Source organism: Oryzias latipes, chromosome 24 (genome assembly GCF_002234675.1).
Source record: "Oryzias latipes chromosome 24, ASM223467v1".
Taxonomy (NCBI): Eukaryota; Metazoa; Chordata; class Actinopteri; order Beloniformes; family Adrianichthyidae; genus Oryzias; species Oryzias latipes.
Genome location: NC_019882.2, coordinates 9,972,178 through 9,994,549, shown reverse-complemented (window position 1 = coordinate 9,994,549; position 22,372 = coordinate 9,972,178). Strand labels below are relative to the sequence as shown.

The following is a 22,372-nucleotide window of genomic DNA, read 5'->3' as shown; positions in this document are numbered from 1 at the left end:
AATAATCTCTGAATACTAGCCAGTCTGACAATAAGCCTGTCCAAAGAGGAATGTTTTCAGTCTAGCTTTGAATGTAGAAACTGTAGAAATCCTAACTGAACAAGGGACAAATTTCACATCGAGGTTAATGCAGCTCTTCCACAAACAGCTGGGCATCACCTCAATCAAAACCACACCATACCATCCACAAACTGACGGTCTTGTTGAAAGATTTAATCAGACATTGAAAAGAATGCTACAAAAATTTGTTGATGATACTGGCAGAGACTGGCATCGTTGGTTACCTTTCCTTCTTTTTGCATATCGGGAGGTTCCACAAGCTTCTACCGGATTCTCACCTTTCGAGCTGCTGTATGGGTGGGACGTCCAAGGACCACTCGACTTGCTTCAAAAGTCTTGGGAGGACTCTGCTATCAAAACCAAGGAAGAAGGAAGGAGTGTCGTGCAGTACATACTGGAGATGAGGGAGCGACTGCAAAACTACAGAGACGAAGCTGAGCTGCATTTGCAGAAAGCTCAGAAAATGCAGAAAACCTGGTATGACCAACATGCACGCCATCGTGAGTACCAACCAGGTCAGAAAGTTCTTCTTCTGTTACCCTCCTCTACCAGTAAAATACTAACCAAATGGCAAGGACCATACATGGTGACCAGAAAAATAAGTCCAGTCACATATGAAATAGAACATCCTGAAAGGAAGAAGAAAAAGCAAATTTATCATGTGAACCTTCTTAAAGAATGGAAAGAGCAAGTCACTCAGCCAGTGAAAGCTACACTTGTAGTAGGACAACCAGAGAAGGAGGCTGTAAATGAGGAAGTGCTGAAAGAAACTTTGACACTGGGATTAGAACATCTTACTCGTGAGCAAATCACACAACTCTCCCAGGTTTTCCAGGAGGTGTCTTCCCTGTTCAGCAACAACCCAGGAAGAACAACGCTCGCAGAGCACACTATCAGGCTGAAGGAGGCAAAACCTGTTCGCCAGCAGCCTTACAGAGTTCCTCAGCAGCTGATTGGAAAACTTCATGAAGAGGTGGACGCCATGTTATCTTCAGGGGTGATTGAACCATCTAACTCAGAGTGGTGCAGCCCAGTGGTAATCGTTACAAAGAAAGATGGCTCATTGAGGATCTGCATTGACTTCCGCAAACTCAATTCTGTTTCAGAGTTTGACGCTTACCCTATGCCAAGGATTGATGATTTGTTGGAGAATATCGGGTCTGCTGCATACATTACGACACTGGACATGTGCAAGGGATACTGGCAGGTACCATTAGCAGCATCCAGTAGACCTTACACTGCTTTTCAAACACCCTCAGGTCTCTTCCAGTTCACGGTGGATGGAGCACCTGCAACATTCCAAAGACTCATGAATAAGGTACTCCAGGGGTGTGAGGAGTTCAGTGCAGCATACCTGGATGATGTTGTGATCTTCAGTAGTACCTGGGAGGAACATCTCCAACACCTGAAGAGGGTCCTGGGGAAACTCAAAGACTCAGGGCTGTCCCTCAACATCTCTAAATGTGAGTGGGCAAAGCAAGAAACCCAGTACCTGGGATACCAGCTTGGAAAAGGTGAGGTGCGACCACAGTTGGATAAGGTGGAAGCTGTCCGAAATTGCCCTCGGCCTAAAACCAAGAAGGAGATCCGGTATTTTCTTGGGCTAGCTGGTTGGTACCGTCGGTTTGTGCCAGATTTTGCTACAATTGCAGCACCACTGACTGCATTAACAGCTAAAGGCCAGAAAAATCCACTTTGTTGGACTGAGGAATGTGAGAGAGCCTTCAATGCATTAAAAGCCTGTTTATGCTCTACTCCAGTCCTCAGAAGCCCAGACTTCAACAAGCGATTCCTGGTTCAGGTGGATGCCTCTGCAGTGGGTCTTGGAGCTGTCTTGGTACAAGGGGATCCAGGTCAAGAACATCCTGTCCTGTACCTAAGTCGGAAACTGCTTCCAAGGGAAACAAGGTATTCTGTAGTGGAGAAAGAAGCCCTTGCTATCAGGTGGGCATTGGAACGTCTGCGGTATTACCTTGTAGGAAGAGAGTTTGACCTAGAGACTGATCACAGAGCCCTGACATGGATCAACTCTATGAAGGACCGCAACAGTCGAATCACCCGTTGGTACCTGTCCCTGCAACCATTTAGGTTCAATGTTCGTCATCGATCCGGCAAGATGAACCTGGTGGCTGATTATCTTTCCAGGTTGCCATACAGCGCCAACCTTGGAGAGGAGGGGGATGATGTGACGAAGTAGCGTCACAGGTTGCAGGACAGAGCCTGAACATGAGCCTTAGTTTGTTTGTTTGTTTTTTTTTTCTCCCAGCCCAGTAACAGTTTATAGTTTTGTGGGACAAATCATTCACATTTCATGTTTTGTTTAATTCTAAGGGTGCACACTTGGTTTTAAACAGAATATCACTCACCATCAAAGTTTTCCGACACCAAACAGCCAAACCAGAGCAATGGACACATCAGCATTTATATCCACAGGAAACAGGAAGTGACTTCACATGTCAGAATTGTTTTTTTTTGCATTGTTCCCCTTCTTGTCTAATTAATATTGTTTCAAAACTATTTTTGTATTTCAACTGTTGTTGCTTTTTCTGTTACATATCTGTGAGTTTGGAATGCTGTTGATGAATCTTCTAATAAGTTGTTTTAAGGAATTGTTTGGATAATTGGCCTGTGGGAGGGGCTAAGCCTTTATAAGGGGTGAACTTTTCTCAGTTGGGAAGAGCAGTCTTGGTTGCAGTGGTGGCAACAAGCTCTCCCAGAGTCAGCTGAATTCTTTGTATGATTATTTTTGTTTTGGGGATCAATAAAATCCCATTTTTTGAAATTTTGAGTCTGCTGGCTTGGCCATCTTATTTCCGAGTTATTTATTTTCTGCTGCTGAGAAGAACCCCGTCACACTGCATATCTGCTCGTTTTCAGTTTGATCTCACGAAAAACGGTTGAATTATTGCCAGGAACACGGACAGATTCATTTTCAAAGCCATTTTCAGTAAGGTGTAAGAAAACTACAGAAAAAAAAGCCTCCTTGCAAGAGCCCGTTAATCGTTCAGCGGCACAAAAACAAAATAAATATTGGCATGAAAAAATAACTTGGGGGTTTATTTATGAACAAATACATTAAATCAACACCAAAGTGTTTGTAATTTAATTATTTATAAATCAGTCACGTTTTCCATGATCAGAACACAGCAGATTCATAAATAGTCTTTGTAAAATGTTCATATTTATTATGTTTTTACTCTGACAAATAAGTGTCATTCTCCGCGTTAAATAGGAGTAGTTCACCTCCAGACCAGGTGGTGGCGGTAATGCGCCACTTTGTTTCCGTGTCAAGCGCGTTATGAACAACACCCAAAAGAAAAAAGTACTGAGCACGGGTGTCTGAATTGCTTTTAAATTCAGAGAACTATATATAGTTCTGCACTATATAGGGTTTTAGTAGTTAGGGATCAGGGCAGGAATTCGGACACAGGTTCATTTCCACTGAAATGCCTTCAGTCGACCAACTTCGTTTCTAACAATAAAGTAAAAAAAAAAACGTTTCTACTGAAATGCCCTCCGTTTCTATTGAAATTTTCACATGTGTATGTGAGAGCATTTTGGATAGTGTGTGTGAGAGCATTTTCACATGTGTATGTGAGAGCATTTTCAGTAGTGTGTGTGAGAGCATTTTCAGTAGTGTGTGTGAGAGCATTTCACATGTGTATGTGAGAGGATTTTCACATGTGTATGTGAGAGCATTTTGGATAGTGTGTGTGAGAGCATTTTCACATGTGTATGTGAGAGGATTTTCACATGTGTATGTGAGAGCATTTTGGATAGTGTGTGTGAGAGCATTTTCACATGTGTATGTGAGAGCATTTTCAGTAGTGTGTGTAAGAGCATTTTCACATGTGTATGTGAGAGCATTTTCACATGTGTATGTGAGAGATTTCACATGTGTATGTGAGAGATTTCACATGTGTATGTGAATGAATACATTTTCAGCTGTATGTATACAAGCATTTCACTAGTGTGTGTGAGAGATTTCACATGTGTTTATGAATGCTAATTCTGAATAATGTCCTACACGGCACCTCATAACCATCACTCTTCAACCGTTTACACACTTAACGGTTTATGCTGATATGCCACACTTCACAGTAGTGAAGTGCTTACACTATCAACTAAATCGACAGATTCTGTGATGAAGAAGGGCGGCTTTCCACATCAGAACCAGCTGATTCACTGTGGTTGCGTGAATGTCATAGAGTGTCATAGAGTGTGTGGTATGTAGGTGCCGGCGGTGACATGTCCGGTGTTACAGGGTTAAAAAAGAAGGACCCAGTAAACAAACATGGATTCCTTAGGCTCTTAAATCATCAGTTTGGTTTGCGTCAATCCCTTCCTTGAAAAGCTTCTCCTCTGGTCAACATGTGCTGAGTTGGCGGTCTTTTTGAACTGCAGTGAGTGGACCCTGCAGAACACTTAAGACCTTCTCAATCATTTGTTCAAAGAATTATTAAAAGTTAAAATTACATGAGAAAACTAAAAAAGAATTCTCCGCTGGGAAAAAAAACAAAAAGAGCTTCTAAAGCTTAAAATCGATTAGAGTGAGAGTCAGACAGGACTCCTTTATTAACTTTGCTGAAGACTTTCCCCGCAGACCCGACGGTGGATGAGCACAACTGAAGTGTCAGCAGTTTGAAAATGCCTTAAAAGGACTTTTGGGTTTTGTAAAGGACTTGACTTAAATTTTCAATTCCTGACATAAGCTAAATGTGGCGGAACAGGTACGTTTTTTAATGATCCTTTTATTTAACTTTGAAAAAACTTTGCACTTTTTATGCACACAGATGGAATATTATAATCCATCTTCATAAGAGCGGTTGCCAGCTCAGCTTGAAGACGAAATGTTTTAAAGCCATTTTAATTCTTTAGTAATATCTTTGCTTCAAAATCATTTTTGTTAAAAATAAATACTCACTTGGTACCAAGTCCTTTAGATCCTTCTGCAACTTCTCATACCAATCAATATGGGGGTGGGGGTGTGTTGGCCCATGTTTAGAATAGCTCTTCTCTTGGGATTCAACCACACTGTGCTATCTTAGATGGCCCCACCCTTACATTGACGTGTTCTCCCTACCATGACAAAGGTGGATAAAGGTGGAAAGATTTCATGTAATCCATGGACACCAGTGAAGATCACAAATCATTGAAGAAAAAAGGTTCAGAGCACTGTCTAGTGGGTCTAGATGACCCAACTCCCAATGTTAAAGTGCCTAAGATAGCAGAAGGGTTATTACCTTGTTTTTATTATACACAAAACTATTCATGCACTTGTACAAATACAGGTAAAATGGAAGCCTACTAAGCAGTTTTTTCAGCAAGCTCTTGCTGAAGTAAACCATACCCTGATGAAACAAACTCTGTGTTAAATCCAGCTTCATCCAAATTTTTTTTATGAAAGTGTCCTCCATGAAGTACTCCAAGTGTTCATCATAAAACCTCCATAACTGAACTTTTGTATGGGAAAAATAAACTGCATCCACTGTTGTCTGCAAATATATATCAGAAAAAGAAGGACTCTTTTGTCTTGAGTTCAAAAGAAGGAGAAAATGACATAAAATCAAGCATGTTTCTGAACTTACATTACCCGTTTTGGGATCACAGGGTTGCTGGAGCCTATCCCAGCAAGTGGTGGACAATGGCGGGGTATACCCTGGACAGGATGCCATTTGTTGCATGGTCACACAACCACACACACACCTAGGCACAATTTGCTGTCACCAATTAACCTACTAAGCATGTTTTTGGATCATGGGAGGAAACCATAGTGCCTGCAGAAAACCCATCCATGAAACAGTTTCAATCTCAATATTTTCATTTTAATTTAGTGGGTCTTTAACACATAATTGCCTTTTAACACATTGTAAATTGAATTTTATCATGAATTTTAGAACCAAAAATCAAATGATTTTCATATTTTTGCAGTAAATATCAAGCCTACTTCAAAGGAGTTACTTCTTAGCAGAACTGACACACACACACAAATTATGCTATGTGAAAAAAAATCATCCTTTAACAAATCAGGACATTTTAGACCTTTATGAGTCATACTGGAAATACATCAAATGGATTTTTGTCTGAAACCTTTTTTGCTTTATATTTAAACAATATAAGATCAGAACTTAAAACAAAAATCCCTCTTTTTTGGTGATGATAAAACACAATTTTAGCTATAATGAAGACGAACAAAAAGGGAACAAGAAAATTAAAGCCACGGCTGAAAGGCTGCTACATGACTTTTACTTTGCCCCTGCCACCCTGGTCAGAGCTGCATGTGACAAATTCATTAAAAAAGACAAAACAACAACAAAAACAACACATTTTCAAAATGGCAGCTTTGTGTTTGTCTTATTCCCATAGCTGCCATTTTATTTTTTGGTCACCCTAGGGGTACGGACAGGTTTTATGTATATTTTAGAAGAATCTGCAAAGGTACATTTTTTGATTTCCTTGGCAACAGACATTTTTTTGTGAACCACGCCTACTTTCCTAATGTGTTTATATTACTTCTCATAGTGTTTTATTCATTCCGATCCAACAAGTTATATATTAAATTATCACAATATTCTTTGGAAAACTTTACGAGCAATGGAGGAACGCAACTTTTGTAAGCTCGCTTCTAATTCCAACATTTTTTCCCAAGTAGCTTCCTAATGATGCTCAAAAAGGCTCAAATGCACAGCAATTAGGAAGAATTGCGTAAACAATGTGGTCCATGCAGTCCATGACTGCTGTGGGGCTTCACAAGTGTATAAACTAGCTCTTCCCTTCACCTGCTGGGCTAATTTACAGAAACAAAAAAAGAACACAAAGCAAATTCATGCACAATAAAGATAAAAAGAGAAGGAAAACAGAATTCCAAATGTTTTTGGAACCAGGTCCTAAGCAGGTTTTGAAATGAAAGTTTAAAGCCGTGAACATAGCAGAAGCTGCAGAGGTCCATCAATTCAAGTCGCCCTCAGGGGACGGAAGCAACATTGCTCTGCAGGAATAATGTGCTTTCTCAGGTTGTGCAACAGAACACAAGGTTTGTGAAGCACGTACATGCACACATATTATGTTTGGAGACCAAGGACATGGGGGGGAGGGATTTTAAACGCAGCGCTTATTAACTTCCAACATATAGTAGTTTCCTTTCAGACCCATTTGCATGTACAGACCCAAACAAATTAACACTCTGAATTGAAGCTTTTATGTCCGCATGTGATACTACAGTCGTTATTTATCCAAATGATTGGAGCATTGCAGTATAAAAGCAATATTCTCCACATCTGAAATGTCTAAATTACACAGCTGTGCATTATTTTGCAAAGCGTTTTCATATTAAATGTAATGGAATGACAATAAAATCTGCTCATAGAGCACATAAAGAGCACTGGCATTCACCGTCAGACCATTCATTTACCAGAATATTAAAAGCCAGATGAGGGAGCTTTGGCATTACTGTGCAAGTTCAGCCTGCAATTCATCGTCTGGCTTACTTCCGTGTTAAGGGCAATTTTCTAGTGTGATGTTACATCCAATGGGGTCAGGGCTTGCATTAGGAGCCAGAGGGGAGCTGGTGTCTGGAACTTTATATGAAAGCTTTGTGTGTTTGTCGCCAACATATAGCACACAGATCAGTCTGGTATCAACTCCAATGGTGTTGGGAGTCCTATTTAGTCCAGAAAGATGATCTCTAAAGGATTTTGCCATTTGAGGCACATTTTAATAAAATCCCCAAATCAGGTAATGAAGTACAAACTCAACAGCAAATTTTTCTTCATGCCAATCTAACATTCTCGGCTTTTCCTCCTGCGCGGTAAATCCATGTTTAATCTTCTTCTACTGTCATGTTCACAATACATCCTTCCATTTTCTAAACCCTGGTCATGAGGTTGCTGGAGCCTCTCCCAGTCACTGTTGATATTTCGCCAATGCATTGCAGGACCACACAGAGCTACATCACACACACTCACATCCACACATGGGAACAATACAGAATCACATCTGTTTTGCATATTTTTGGACTGCTGGAGGTTGCCGGAGCGTCCAGGGCCAGTCGGGATTCTAACCCAGTGAGAGTGCTAACCACTACACCACCATAAAGCCCTATGTTCACTATGAAGATCAAGTAATTCTAGTGATGTTTGCATAGAAATTTTCAAACGGAGTAGATGGATAGGTGGGTGGTTGAGTCAGACGGGGAGCTAACGAGTTGGTGGGTGGCTGGACAGACAGATTTATGGATGATAACAGCCGTGGTGCAAAAGTAGAGCGATCGACCTCTGATCAAGTAACTGCGGGTTCTGTTCCCACGCTGCCCGCCCATGCACCAGTGTCCTTGGACACTGAATCCTAAATTTCACCTGGTTGTAACAGGTTGGCACCTCGTATGGAAGTAAAGTCGGCATCGGTGTGTGAATGCCTCTGCAGGGGTGAATGGGCCTCTGACTGTAAAGCGCTTTATTAAAAGGTACGGCAGTATACAAAACAGTATAAAACAGCTGTAATTTAGTTCTAAAAAGGTGACAACAAAACGACTAGAATTTCATTGGGCTTTCCTGATAGCATGACATGTGAGTACATAAAAAAGAAACAACATATAAATAACATGTTGCACTTTGGCATGTTGGCCGCTTTTAATTTGGTCATGCTCCTTAAATGATGACAATAAAGCATTTGATTCCATGTGAGGTTAAACTACACCCATAATGCACTGTTTTTGGTTTAAATTTTATTTCTGATATAAGATATCCAGTCAGGATTGCACAGCGTGTGCAATCACAACGGCAAAAAGGTCAGCAGGACGTTTCTGAGAGGAGGTCACCACTCTCACGTCTCTACCGTTGAGCCAAAGAATGCCAAATCAATAAAGCAATATGAATAAATTGCTGTTTTCTTTGACAAATGTCAAACTGTTTGTGGTTCAGGAGTAGACCAGATAGGCTGCAGCTTCAACAGAAAGGCAGATCAGTTTCAGGCAAAAAAAAGGGATATTTTTGTGTCTGTGATCTTATTTGTTGTCCATTTATTTGTGTTGATAGTTAAATGGCTCTTAACTGATAAAACAGGAGAAATCTCCTCATTTAAGGTTTATGAATGATATAAATTAAAAGAAAGGAAGCAGTTCAAACAAAACTGGACTATAGAAAGGTTGATGTGTGGATCTACTTACAGTAGACGTCCACCCGGATGGACTTGATGGCAGGAGAACCGAGGCCGTTCTCCGCCTTGCAATAGTAGCGCCCCCCTTGGGTCCTCTGGATTTTTTGGATGTGTAGTGTCTCATTAAACACGCTGGAGTCCTGGAAGCGGTCCGACACACTGCCTGCTGTTTTTGTCCACCGGATCTGTGGAGGGAGGAAAGGAGCCATCACTTAACCAAGCAAAGCCCATTGATAGAACAACAGTGCAACCCTAAGCTAACGCCTGTTTGGGTTTGCATTGCAGTGGTCTGAGGCAATACTGTGACAATACTGAGATGTTCTTAGGTCAGATATAACTTCTCCAGCATGTCCTTGGTCTCCTGCAAGGCCTACCATAGGTTTTTCGTAATGCTTTAAAACAGGCCCCCTCGGCCTGTCAGGAACTGGTGAAAGCCAAAATGAAGGAGACCAGGCTCGGTGGTAGAAACTTAAACCTTTCATAAATGAACTCGAACATGACAAAACCTTGGGAGGAAGACATAAAGGGATAAAACTCAGCGGAAAAAAATGAAAATCAGACATTTACATCTGTTGAGGACAATTATAAAAAAAAAGGAAAAAATACGTAGATGTATAACTCGACCCTTGTGGGACTGTGAGAGGGGGACAACTCAGAAACTCAACAACATCACCAAAACCAAGGAATATTACTTAAAAAACCTCAAGTGCACAATCCTCATAGTACCCCTCCCCAAACAAGGGCAGATTCCAGATGCCCTAACAGAGTTCAACACTATAGGGGGCAACAGAACAAAAACAAATCTAGAAAACAGTTTGAGTTCCTGCAGCCAAATGGAGATGAGGGGTATCATGGTCAACCCGGCTCCAGAAATAGGCAGAATGAGGATCAGTTTGGACAACTTTTCTCAGGGACAAGAAACATGAAGGCGAGCAGTCCCTCCTTAAGACAAAGGTCATGGGGGAGGACTGGTGGCTATTTACAGAAATAGGACACATGAAGGTGACCCCCCTCAGGGACAGGACACATGCAGAGGAGCGGCCCTGACAACCCTCCTCCGGGTGCAGGAACACGATGTCGCCTGGCGATCCCTGCTCAGAACAGGCAAAAGCATGGGTGATGTTGGGTGGCCTGAAAACAGCTGGAGGAAAACCTTCATCTGACATGTTGTTGGATGAAGTGGACTGCAGTGGCACCCACAGATGTCTAAACCACCTCAACTGGATTCCTGGAGCTCTACTCCAAATTTCTTCCATTTGATCTTGATTAGAATCTCTTCCATCCCAGTGCTGGAATTCCATCTCTGCCACCTGCTTCCATGATCTTTCCCATCTCCTCACGACCTGCAGCTCCTGGCTGAAGTTACAGACTAACTGATAAACAGAGTACCGTCTTTCAACTTAACTCCCTTGACATAACAATACAAAGTTTGGATTTGTGCATGAAAACAACAAAGAAAGCAGATTTTTACATTTTGTCTTTGTTTTTGTTCTATACTTAAATATTCTATGAAGTTTCACACTTTTCTTTTAAGTCACATCTCTTCCTTACGCCGTTTCCTGCCTCACATCAAAAACAGCGGTCCAACGTGTTGAAGGTTGAGCGTAACTTCTTGGTATTCGAAGGCAAAATTGTCAGCAGCCTTGTCTCAGCATGAGAACCTTAAACGAACTGATCAGGCCCCGTTAGCCCGTAGCATAAGGTGTGATGAAAGGTGAAGCGGTGTTACCCTCCAACGCCAAGCTGTAATTGACTCTCCATCATCTCCTTTTCCTGTCTTCATTAAAGCATACAGCATGAGCAGCTTCTGTGATCACTCCAGCCTCAGGGCTCTGCAACCAGAACCAGCAAGCATACAGATTGGTGCTGTTTATGGACAAGCTCCACCTGTCAAGTCTTCCTCTTTCCAGGCGGAGAAGATGCACTTCAGGATGCTACGGTGATAGCATCATATCATGTGCTGATCCTTTTGTGTTTTGAAGCGACAGCATCAGGAGAAGCAAGGTATCATTACACAGAGAGATTGGGGGGGGGGGCTCTGCTGTTCTGACTGACAGGTTTAAAGATTTAAGTATTTTTTCTAATCAGATGGTAAAGAGGAAATTAAGGGGCGGAATAATCTAAAGTATACGATTCAAGATAGGAATAACGATTACAAATCCACCAATATTTTTTATTGAATCTTCCGCCTCTGTAGAATATGTAAAGAAAATCTCAAACTGTCTGCTGTCTGTGTAGATTTAACATTTTACCCATTTCCCCTTAACCTTTCCCTTAAATACCAAATCAACAACTTCAGCCTTGTCAACAACTCCTCCCCTAGTCATTACTGGGGCAGCTCTAGTGCCGAAATAGAGAAGTCGACGTCTGATTGGAAGATCGCGGGTTTGGTTTCCACCTTGTCCACCCTTGTGTGGAAGTTTCCTTGGGCAAGACACTGAACCCCTCATTGCTCCTGGTGGTGACAGGTTGGTGCCAGTGTTCGACAGTGGAGCTCCCACCAGTGTGGCGCTGTGGGCCTTCTAAGGTGCTGTATAAATATACACCATTTACATGTTGTTGTTTTTTTTGCATCTGTTACAAATAATGAATGGATTCCAAAGTTTTAAGGCTTTTAGTCTGTGTCTAACAGGACCGTCAGAGTTTATCTGTTCGTACTGCACCTGCACCGGCTATCAGGGTCTCATGGCGTGCTCTGAGTGAGTTTAACTTAAAGGGATCATTTTGTCCACATCCACATTCAAGGCTGAAATTCAGACTATTTTGGGTATAATTGTTGAACATAGTTAATAATTAGGACCTACAATTAAAAAATGATTTCACTTTATATCTGCCAGCATCCTAACAACTTTAGCTCTAGTTTATAGAGTTTGCAATGTAAAAAATTAGCACAACAACTAGCATGAATTTTATTAAAAATAAAGTTAAACTCTTGTCCTAAATATTTCAGTTACTGCATTAGATTACAGATTACAGATTAGATTACAGAAATAAAGCAGATTTAGCCACCATTTACTCACTGTCCTTAACAGTGAAAAACAGTTAGGATGGCAACAATATTGGCTAAAAACATTGGCAATCAAGCTGGACACAGATGCCACCTCTTTACCCACTACAGTCCATTTGGAATATGTATTCACAATTCATTAAACAGCGAATATGCCTCACATTTTTGTTTTGTTTGCAACATTGCGCCAGTCCTGCAGCACATGCTATAACAATCAGTCCAGTTTAATTGAGCTTAGAGGCAGAAACTGTGTATTTCATTGGCTGATATGACGTAAAGCCTCTGCTTTCATTGGCTGATTTTATTGTAAAATAAAACATAAGGATGCATCCAAACATTTTTGAGATTTTTTGCAATAAATACTTTTTTCAAGATATTGTTTAGGACAGTGTTTTTCAACCAGTGTGCCGCGGCACACTAGTGTGCCGTGGGAGATGGTCAAGTGTGCCGTGGAAAATTGCCCTCATTAACTGATCTAAAAACATTTCCCATCTCCAGGATTTCAGCTCTGTGTTCATCCAAACAGGCCCTGATAAAACACTGAGGAGTTAGGAATATAAAAGATCGTAAAATACTTTTTCTTTGCGTTTATTTTATTTTATTAAAGACATTTTGATAAGAATGACCGTACCGCGATTCAGCTGCAGCTCCGGCTGTATTTGGGAAAAGTCCCGTCCCTTTGACTGTCTCCACCAATCATTCTTGAGGGGCTTAATCACATGTCATCAGTCTGACCAATCAGAAGTGGTTAAAGTCTTCACTTCCTTGTCCCGATTTAGCTCGTAAAGTCGCTCAGTTCTAACAAAAATACCAGCTAAAGCTCGTCTTTTGCGCTGTAGCTTTCCACAGAATCCGGTATCAGACCGTGGAACAAGTGAACAAAACAATGAAGCTCCGAAAACCGATCTCCGGCCGTTTTATGCACTACATCTCCCATGTTGCATTGGGTTTTGAGAGTGACAGGGCACAAGGAGATCTGTCGTTAGACGTCTTGAAACCAACGAACACACATCAAACTATTTTTAAATCGTCTAACTTAACTTTTATTGAATCTTTTAGAAAAAAACAGCTGCAGTTTACAGCTTTTTCTGCAACAATTATCTCAAAAATGCATGTGAGATTGTGGAGGGGCTGTAGATCAATACAGACTATGAGTTTATCCTTCTTTTTTTTAATTTTTGGATGCTGGTGTGCCGCGGGATTTTTTTTAAGGTTAAAGTGTGCCGTGGCTCAGAAAAGGTTGAAAAACACTGGTTTAGGACAACATTAGGATCAACATGGGCCTGCTTTGTAGCACTTTAATTAGAAGGTATATTGGAAGTTGCTAACAACTTGAAACTTGTTTACATTGTAATTTTGTTGTTTGGTGGGCATTTTCTACATGCCACTTAGAGTTACAGCCAAGAACTTGATCTTAGGAGAATTCTTGCCCTTAGTGAAGGCTCATGCAAAAAAGTAGTCCCTGGAAAAGTCCGAGCTCAGCTTCCCTTCAATGCTAAAGCAGTTGGACCTCCAGGGTTGTCTTGCAGCAGCTAAGGACACCACCAGTTTAGCTTCCAGAATACTAAATGTTAGTTTCTGAAACGTGTCACTTTTCCCATTCAATGGCACCAAGTGACCTCAGCAAAACAGAGTGTTCCCGCTGCTTTTTCTTCCTCCCCTGCAGTCGTTTCCTTTTATGTGAAGGTTTCTCAGCTTTAGGAAAACAGTGAACACAGTCAGGTTTTCCAACAGCCCTATTCTGAGGCAGAGAGCCTTTGTTTGTTCACAGAGCAGGAGAGCACATGATTGTGAGCTTTCAGCTTTCCTGCACCCTGAGGCGGTTTTCATACCTCCACTTGTTTGACTTTGTACATCTAAGAACATTGGCGCACAGAGGGAGTCCTGGAGAACACCTGGTGAGAACACTTTGACCTCCTTCACTCTCCTTTGTGCAATGCAAATAATTCCTGACCTGAGAGGTGTTAACAGATTTAATTCCCTCTCTTGACTTTGACAGCTCTGTTGGCCGTTTTTTTGGGACTGACTCGTGCAGGAGCTCTTCAGACAGCAGCAAGCATCCACTAAAACACTTAGTTCCCCATTTTTGTCTTCGTTTGGCAAAACAAAGGACAGTACGTCACACGTCCTAAATGCAGGATCAGCAACAGAACCTAAAGGCTCGTTTACATCCATCTATAAACTCGAGCGCGACGGACTCCGCGCACACTGAGATGCTGTGGCAAGCTCTAATTATGCACACTTGACGTCTGTTGTTGTGTAGGGATCATATGCCGGAGCACACTTCTTCCGGGAATCTGCTGTGATGCCTGCTGTGGTGTTTCCCGCTCTCTAATTGCTTCCATCTTTTCGTTTGGGCGCCAATGGTGGTGTGTGGTAATTGCTGCTGAGAATAAACAATCCAAAGATCAGGGAAAACAACAAAAATTCAGAATTCTTTGGGCATATTTTTGTTTTACTTATTAAACAAAACAGTCATCGCAACAGTGGTTATTATGACAAGCAGCATCAAAACATGCAAAGAAAACCTGGAAAAATTGTTTATTGTCCAATGTAGTCAAAGTGTTAAAATCCTCTCTAAGGAAAATTGTTTTTTTGGTGTTTGCACATCTTCTTGTGGCATTTTTCTAATGATGGAGGAAAAATATAAAGAAAGTTAAGTGGAAAATTGCATTTTTATTGCATTTTTGAGTGTTTCTTTATTGAGAACAAAGTAAATTATGTCAGATGAAAAAAAAAATGTTTGAAAAAGATCATATGTGTGATGTCGAAAATATGCTGGGTGGGCCACAAGCTTTCTGCTCCGCTCAATTCTGATGCATCCACTTGCATACAAACGGGTACCTAGATATCTTTGTTTTCCTGGTCCGAGCCAGCATCTACATGAAACTGCAAGGCTGAATAGCTCCAAAATTGCTCAGCATTTAGGTTGAGGGGCTGTAGGCTAGCAAGAGAGCCTGTAAACAGATGGATAATAGGAAGTGGGGGTGGGCTTACTCTGCGCCCACAGTTCCACCCACAACTCAGAGTTGAATTTCTTATAAGCTACACTGCTGCTCTGCACAAACTATGTCCTAGTTAGATTTTTGCTAAAACTGGCATAATCAGAATTAAAAGGCCACTGGGAACCCACTCAAAAGGACTGGAGTGGCACCATAAGTACTGAGGGATTATTTGACGTTAAAACCTCATGGCACCCTAAAAATAGAAAGTAAAAAGACCCCAAAAGGGCACCATCTGCTGGAGACAGCTGCAGCGTGGGACAGCTATCACAGGAGCATCCAGATCATATCACGGATTCTGAACGGGTCTTCAGAAAACAGCAAGTCCGCGACCCTGAGCTTAGCTGTTTGCTTTGTCTGACCTGTGGAGCTGAGAGTTGAATCTGCCAGACTGATAACTGAACCGCACCACAAAAAAAAAGGGTGTTTGCAGTGTGGTGTCGCTGGCACCAGGAGCCCCGCTTCTCAAATATTGTAGTGTGGACATAATGGATGGAGGCCAGGGCAGAGGAGACGAGCAGATGGCTTCATCCTCGGGGCTTCTTTGATGTCTGTTCTGAGCTTCAAAGACAATGAATAAATGTGGAGAGCAGAAATAATGAAAGCCTGCACACAAGAAGCTGTATATATTTGGTTTATTAATACGCAGAGGAACCAGACCAAAAAAGAAAACATGAATCTTCATGTTGTTAGAGAGAGGGACTGAACCTTTTGTGAACTTTCCCCAGAATTACTGATAAACGACTTACCGTACTTTTTAGCCTTGATTGCAATTGTAAGGTCAAAATAAAGGTCATTAGATAAAAATAATACAATTCCAGTAGCCTTCACCAGTAGCTATCACATAATTTTTTAAGGTTATTTTAAAGTAATTATCAGGAAATTAATAAAACTGGTTGGATAAAAATGTATATTTTTGTTAAAGGTTTGAAATGCTTTGGGCTATTGTTTTATTTGGCTACATTTATTAATATTTAGGAAGGACTGAATTAGCATGAATTAGCTGTTTTTTTTTTAAATAAATGCCTTTTGCAAATATGAAATGCACCCTTCCTCCTTCAGTTCCGGGGTTGCCATCCAACAAATCCGTAGAAGACATTTTATGGTACCACAGTGGTAGCCGGATGAGGAAATGGGGTGGCTCCTTGCTGGAATACTTCTGTCTCCCTCTGACATCACCAGTCATATGGAGTTAGTCTATGAATACAACTCAGGTTCACTCCAAACATTACAACAGCTGTCAGGGCTCTCACAGGCAGCAAATACCTATCGGGAGCTTAAAGAAAGAAGCAAAGGCAACAGCAATAGCAGAGAAAACTCAGCAAATTGTTTATCTTTGCTGGTCATCTCAACAATTGATAAATTAACAAACTGAAATTGTGAAGTTCATTGTGACGTATTTGTTAATGAAATGCTCTTGTGTCATAGTGGTGATGCTATCGTTCACCCCACACTCCAGTTATTCATAAATCATGAGTCACAACTGCCCTTTTGGCTTAATTAACATGCATCTGTCTTACCTATTTCACCCCTAATTTACCGTTGCGTGTTCCATGAGTGTCTTCTTCAACCTGTTGCTTATAGCATGTCTGTAGAGGAAAACGTGCATAAACATATTTGCCCCGCAAGATCACCGAGCCATCTACAACCTTGCTATTTTGTCCAGGCCACTGGCGTGCCCTGTACGGTTTGCCCATTTTTTGCCCGGAGACAGCTGTAGAGACAGTTGTGACTAATGCTTAATTTCCCAAAGTCCCTCAAAAGATGTCTGAGGATCAAAATGAGACTGCATGAAAACAAGAGTGTTATGGATGAGGAAATCCATCTCTATCCTGCAACTGCATTTCTTCTGATCAAGCAGACTTTAGTTGAATGAAGGCTATCTCAGATGAAAACCAGTACCAGTACAAGGATGTTAAAGGAAGCACAGTTTCTGCTTACCTGTCTCATAAACATCGTAAGTTAATGAAGAGGTGAAACTCTACAAGTGTTAACAGCAAATTTCTGCCACTCAAATGAAACAGGGCCTAATGCAAAAGTTGGGAGACTGTTCATCAGTTGCTGTGCATTACATGTAGCGTGTGGAGAACTGCTTGACGACATGGTGCGTCCTGGATTGCATAACATTACTGAGCATCATGCATCTCCAGTCGAAACGAGGACACTGCAGTACACGAAGGAGAGAACTCTCGAAAGAAAATGGGGCTCAGTTAACAATATGATGCTAAAAGAAGCGATTTGTTTGAATAATAACAAAAATAAAAGCAGTCACAAAGTTTTCCTTGCCTTCCCAATCCTGTAATATGATATGATCTTCTTGTCTTCTCGAGCACCCTCTCCACAAAAAGATCCAAGAAAACAAGCAAACATACATCAAAGAAAGTCATTCCATCATAAAAGCAAGTGCAGAAAAAACACAGCATAAGTCAACAGCTGGGAATCTATAAAAATATCTATTTTTTCTGTGACTGGTCCTTGGTAGAAGAACCAAACAAGCCCTTTTGATCCTGGCTCCTCTGTTATGATCTCAAAAAGTCTGATTCTGAATATGACTACAATTTAAAAGCACGCTCGATTATTTCATCCAGAATAAGGTCATATTACGAATGAGTCATAACCAGGATGAGACATGGTCAGAATATTTTAGTTTGTAGACACCCAGTGTGGAATAGCAATAGTATTGGAAAATGTTATGAGTGAACTTTTAAAATTATTTTAATGCTGAGTTTTAAACAGAGTCAATTATCAATATTGTACCTAGTATTTAGTTCAATTTGGATGTGAACTGCGGGCCTCGGAGAACAGAGGAGCAAAATGCTGCATGCAAAACTCCAATAACGTCAAACACTTGGTTATCATGAAGAACCACATAGAAACATTTAAAATAAGAGCCAAATTATTGCAAATTTCCATTTTGCAATTACAGCCTGGAACAGCCTGCCTGAGGACGGGGGCATCATCCACTGTTGAGGTTTTAAGTAAAAAACTTAAAACTTTTTTTTTTGCAAAGCCTTGACACAGTTTTCACTTGTCCACATGTTTCCATTTGATTTTAGAAATTTTATTAAAACAATTAATTCAATTTATTTTGATTGTACTTGTGGGATGTGTTTTTTTTTTTTTTTAATGTTTTTATCTTTTTACTATGCCTGCTATTTTAACTACTATTTTACAGTATATCTTACTATTGTGTGTTTTGTTATGGAAAGCACTTTGAGATGCATTGTAGCAGGAATGGTGCTATACAAACAAAGTGAATTTTGAATTTACAGTTGTCAAATTAGATTTAGACTCTTTCATTTCTTAGTAGACACAAGTTTTTTTTTTTTTTAGTAGAGGCTGTGTTGCACAATAATTTCCAATTGGGGGCATTTTGGGCTAATTCCACCCTTACATCTTGAACTGTCAATACATTATAAATTGCCTTGTTTCAAGTGTTTCGAGAATTTTGATCATAACAGCTGTAATTTGTTGCTCATAGTTACAGTTTGATCAGCCGACAGTTTGACTTAAACTTCTGGGTTTCTGCTATATTTTACATAACATTCTGTTGAAATGTCCTTGGGCAAGACACTGAACTCCACGTTGCTCCTGGTGATTATAGGTTGCTGCCAGTGTTCAGCAGTGGAACCGCCTTCAGTATGTAAACGTGTGTGTGCATGGGTGAATATTGTGACTATAAAGCGCTTTGGGCCTTATAAGAAGGTAGTAAGACGTAAGATAAGTACCATATTTTCAGCATTATAAGCTCCGGATTATAAGTCGCAGACGCAAAAAAAATGCATACTTAAGAAGACAAATCGTAATGGTTAATTGTGTATACTAATATAGCGCCTTACTACCTTCTTAGAAAGCTATAAGCCTTGGACTCCATTTAACTTTGAATCCCCTTTAAAGGAAAAAAACACTAATGAGTATCTTTACAATTTCATATATTGGAAATAAATTCAGGCAGGAAGGGATGTTAAATGTATTGTGCCGATGATATGATCCTTTACTGTTGCTCCTCTTCAGTTACAGACGTAATTCAGTTCTTGGAGCCTTTTCAGTTCAGTCTTGTTTACACTCACTAAAATCGACATTAAGCACCAAGAAAAACTGAAGTTTTCACATAAATACAAAGTACAGGAGGAAATTTAGATAGCGCAACTTGTTCAACGTAAATCCATTGGATGGAGTTTCAAGCTATAAGCCCTGGGGAGTTTTGTTTGTTTGTCTTTTTCAGGCACATATAGCAAATTTGATCTGTGAATTGAGGGTGCTTCTATTACTGAACTAAATCCTGCTTTTCCCTCAGAGCTCGTAAACCCCTGGTCTCTGCAACCTTTTTATCTTTGTTGGATTATGTTTTGTATTTGAATGCCTCAATTAAATTCTGTCAGTCTCTCTATAAAAATGGGTCTACTGTGGATTTAGCTCAACATCTCAGGTTTCTGAATGTACTTTGATCAGGTTAGTCATTTCATGTATTTTCCAGATTGGGTTGAACAGACATCCGTGTTTCTTATCAGTCAGGATTATTCATTTAAATAAAAATGGTTGAACAAAAATATAAGCACACAGATCAATGATGGTGGAAGAGAGAAGGGTCTACATCCAAAGTCTACCAAAGCATTATGGGAAACGCCACCCTCTGCCCCTGTAGGTGTGTAGATCAGCCTCAGCTGAGGTCAGTGTGGGGGTGCAGATGGACAAATCTGAGCTTTCAGATATTCCTTTGTGGGTTTGGGAGTGATAAGCATAGACGTTCCATTACGTTTAGAGAATTCACACATACCATGTGTCCTAAGAAAGAGCGACAGTGTACAGGCTCAATAACAAACAAACAAGAGTGACAATCATGAAAGCAATCAGTCAGATAACACCTATGCTGCCCCCCCCCCCCCCCCCCCCCAGCAGACCACAGATAAGAACAGAGTGCTGGCCACAACAGACTGGTAGAAAATTTCAAGCATCTTGCGGCACACATTGAATGACTTAAGATTCCTCATGAAATAGTCTACTCGGGCCTTCTTTTTATACAGCTGTGCTGTTGGTCTTCCAGCTCAGCCTGTTGTCAGTGGTTACTCCCTCCTACTTGCACTCCTCTACCTCTGCCACATCTCTGCCCAAGATGCAGAGAAGTTGTTTGTTACTTTCTGAAGTCAATCACCATTTCTTTGGTCTTTTCCAAATTGAGGAGTAAGGGATTTACTCCAGCCCACCTCACAAATTCATTCCCTGTATTCCTCCTCCAGCCCATCATTTATACAGCTGACAATCGCAGAGTAGTCAGAGAACTTCTTGAGATGACATGACTCTGAATTGTACTGGAAGTCACTGGTGTATGATGTGAACAGGAAAAGAGAGACCACAGTGCCCTGTGGGGCTCCCTTACACACCACTCATCACCACATCAGACAGGACACTGCCCAACCGGACAAACTGTAGCCTATTCGACAAGTGATCAGTGATGCAGGAGACCAAGGACCCGTCGATACCCATCAGCTGCAGCTTCTAATCCAGTAACTAGTACTGGATGGTGTTGAACGCACTTGAGAAATCAAAGAATTTGACTCTCACATTGTCTCTCTCGTCCACATCCAGGTGGGAATGAGCACGCTGGAGCAAATAAATGACAGCATCCTCCACCCCCATGCGCAGCTGGTAGGCAAACATAAGCTGGTCGAGAGATGGTTTCACCAGAGGTCTCAGGTTGGCCAACAAAATCCTCTCCAGCACCTATGTGATGTGAAGGCAACAGGATGGTAATCACTTGACCCAGAGGGAAAAGTGTTCTTGGGGACAGGAACCAGACAAGCGGTTTTCTAGGCGACCGACACCCTTTTCAGACTGAGGCTCATATATAAAGACACTAGAAAACTGTGGATAACTGGGCGGTGCAGGACTTCAGTATCCTGGGGCTGATGCCATCCGGGGCGAGGAGCCTTTCGTTGGTCAATTCTTTCCAACTGTCTCCTCACTTGACAGGTCTTCACAGTCAATGAGGGGGGCGGGGTAGGAGCAAGGTGGGGGATAGTTACATTTTGGGTCCAGTGGGCACAAGGAAGATGAGAAGACGAGCCACTCCCCCAACCTGAAGGCCCTCTTTTTCTTGTTCAGCAGGGCCTTTAGGTCACTGGTAATCCACTGCTTGTTGTTGGAGTAACAGTAGACGGTCCTCGAGGGCATAATGGTGTCTTCACAGAATTTCATGTATTCAGTGACACAATCAGTCATGCTGATTATGTCCTCACCGTGGGGCAGACAGAGAGCATCCCAGTCTGTGCACTCAAAGCAGTCCTGCAGGGTCTCCTCAACCTCTTGAGTCCATCCTCACCTTTTCTTTTGGACAGAGGCATTTTCCTTACCATAGGAACTTACTTAGGAGATGGCAGAACAAGGTTCTGGTCTGACCTCCCAAGAGGGGGAAGGGATGTTGTGCTTTATGCTCTCTGTCCATTAGCATACAGCAGATCAAGGGTTTTGTTTTCACAGGTGGGGCAGTCTATATACTGTGTATATTCAAAAAGAGTCCCGGCCAAGTCAACGCGGCTAAAGTCCCCAGTGATTATTATAAATGCATTTGTTTGATGTTCTTGTAGTCGGGAAATTGTCTTGCTGATGACGTCTGCATTAGCTGATGGGGGACTGTAAACAGTAACCACGATGGCGGATGTAAACTCCCGGGGCAGATACATCAGTCCGACCACCTAGAGTTCAACGTTTGGGCTACAGAGGCGCTCTTTGACACAAACATGTCCTGGATTGCACCATCGCATGTTCAGGTACATTATTATTCCCCCTCCTTTCTTCTTACCAGAGGCAGTGAAGTCTCTGTCCGCCCACACGGTCACACGGCCGTGTAAAGCCAAACTTTAGGCCAAAGTATGTGGATCAAGCCGCGTCTCTATGAAACACAGTAAACTGCTCTCACGGGTTTCTCACTGCTTGTTGATCGTTGCTGCCAGCTCATCCGTCTGATAAGCCAGAGAGTGTACATTCCCTGTGATAATCACAGGAACAGCAGGCTTATTTTTCCACTTCTTTGCCTTGACCCAGGCTCCGGCCCGGCGTCCCAGTCCAGTTCTCTTATACAGTAAATGCTTGTCGTATTTGTTACCTACTCATTCTGTGGTGCTGAGAAAAACCTCTGGTTGTCCTTTAACTT

General features: G+C 41.5%; 1 protein-coding gene across 4 annotated transcripts in view; it reads right to left on the bottom strand.

Annotated features, from left to right (window-relative positions):
* Positions 1-22,372, bottom strand: part of mdga2 (MAM domain containing glycosylphosphatidylinositol anchor 2) — a 225,087-nt gene that overhangs the window by 125,735 nt on the left and 76,980 nt on the right. For all 4 annotated transcript variants that reach the window (XM_023952705.1, XM_023952706.1, XM_023952707.1 and 1 more), the window contains exon 3: positions 9,224-9,398. In XM_023952705.1, the coding sequence (XP_023808473.1) occupies positions 9,224-9,398 (175 nt within the window). The remainder of the gene's footprint in view (positions 1-9,223; positions 9,399-22,372) is intronic.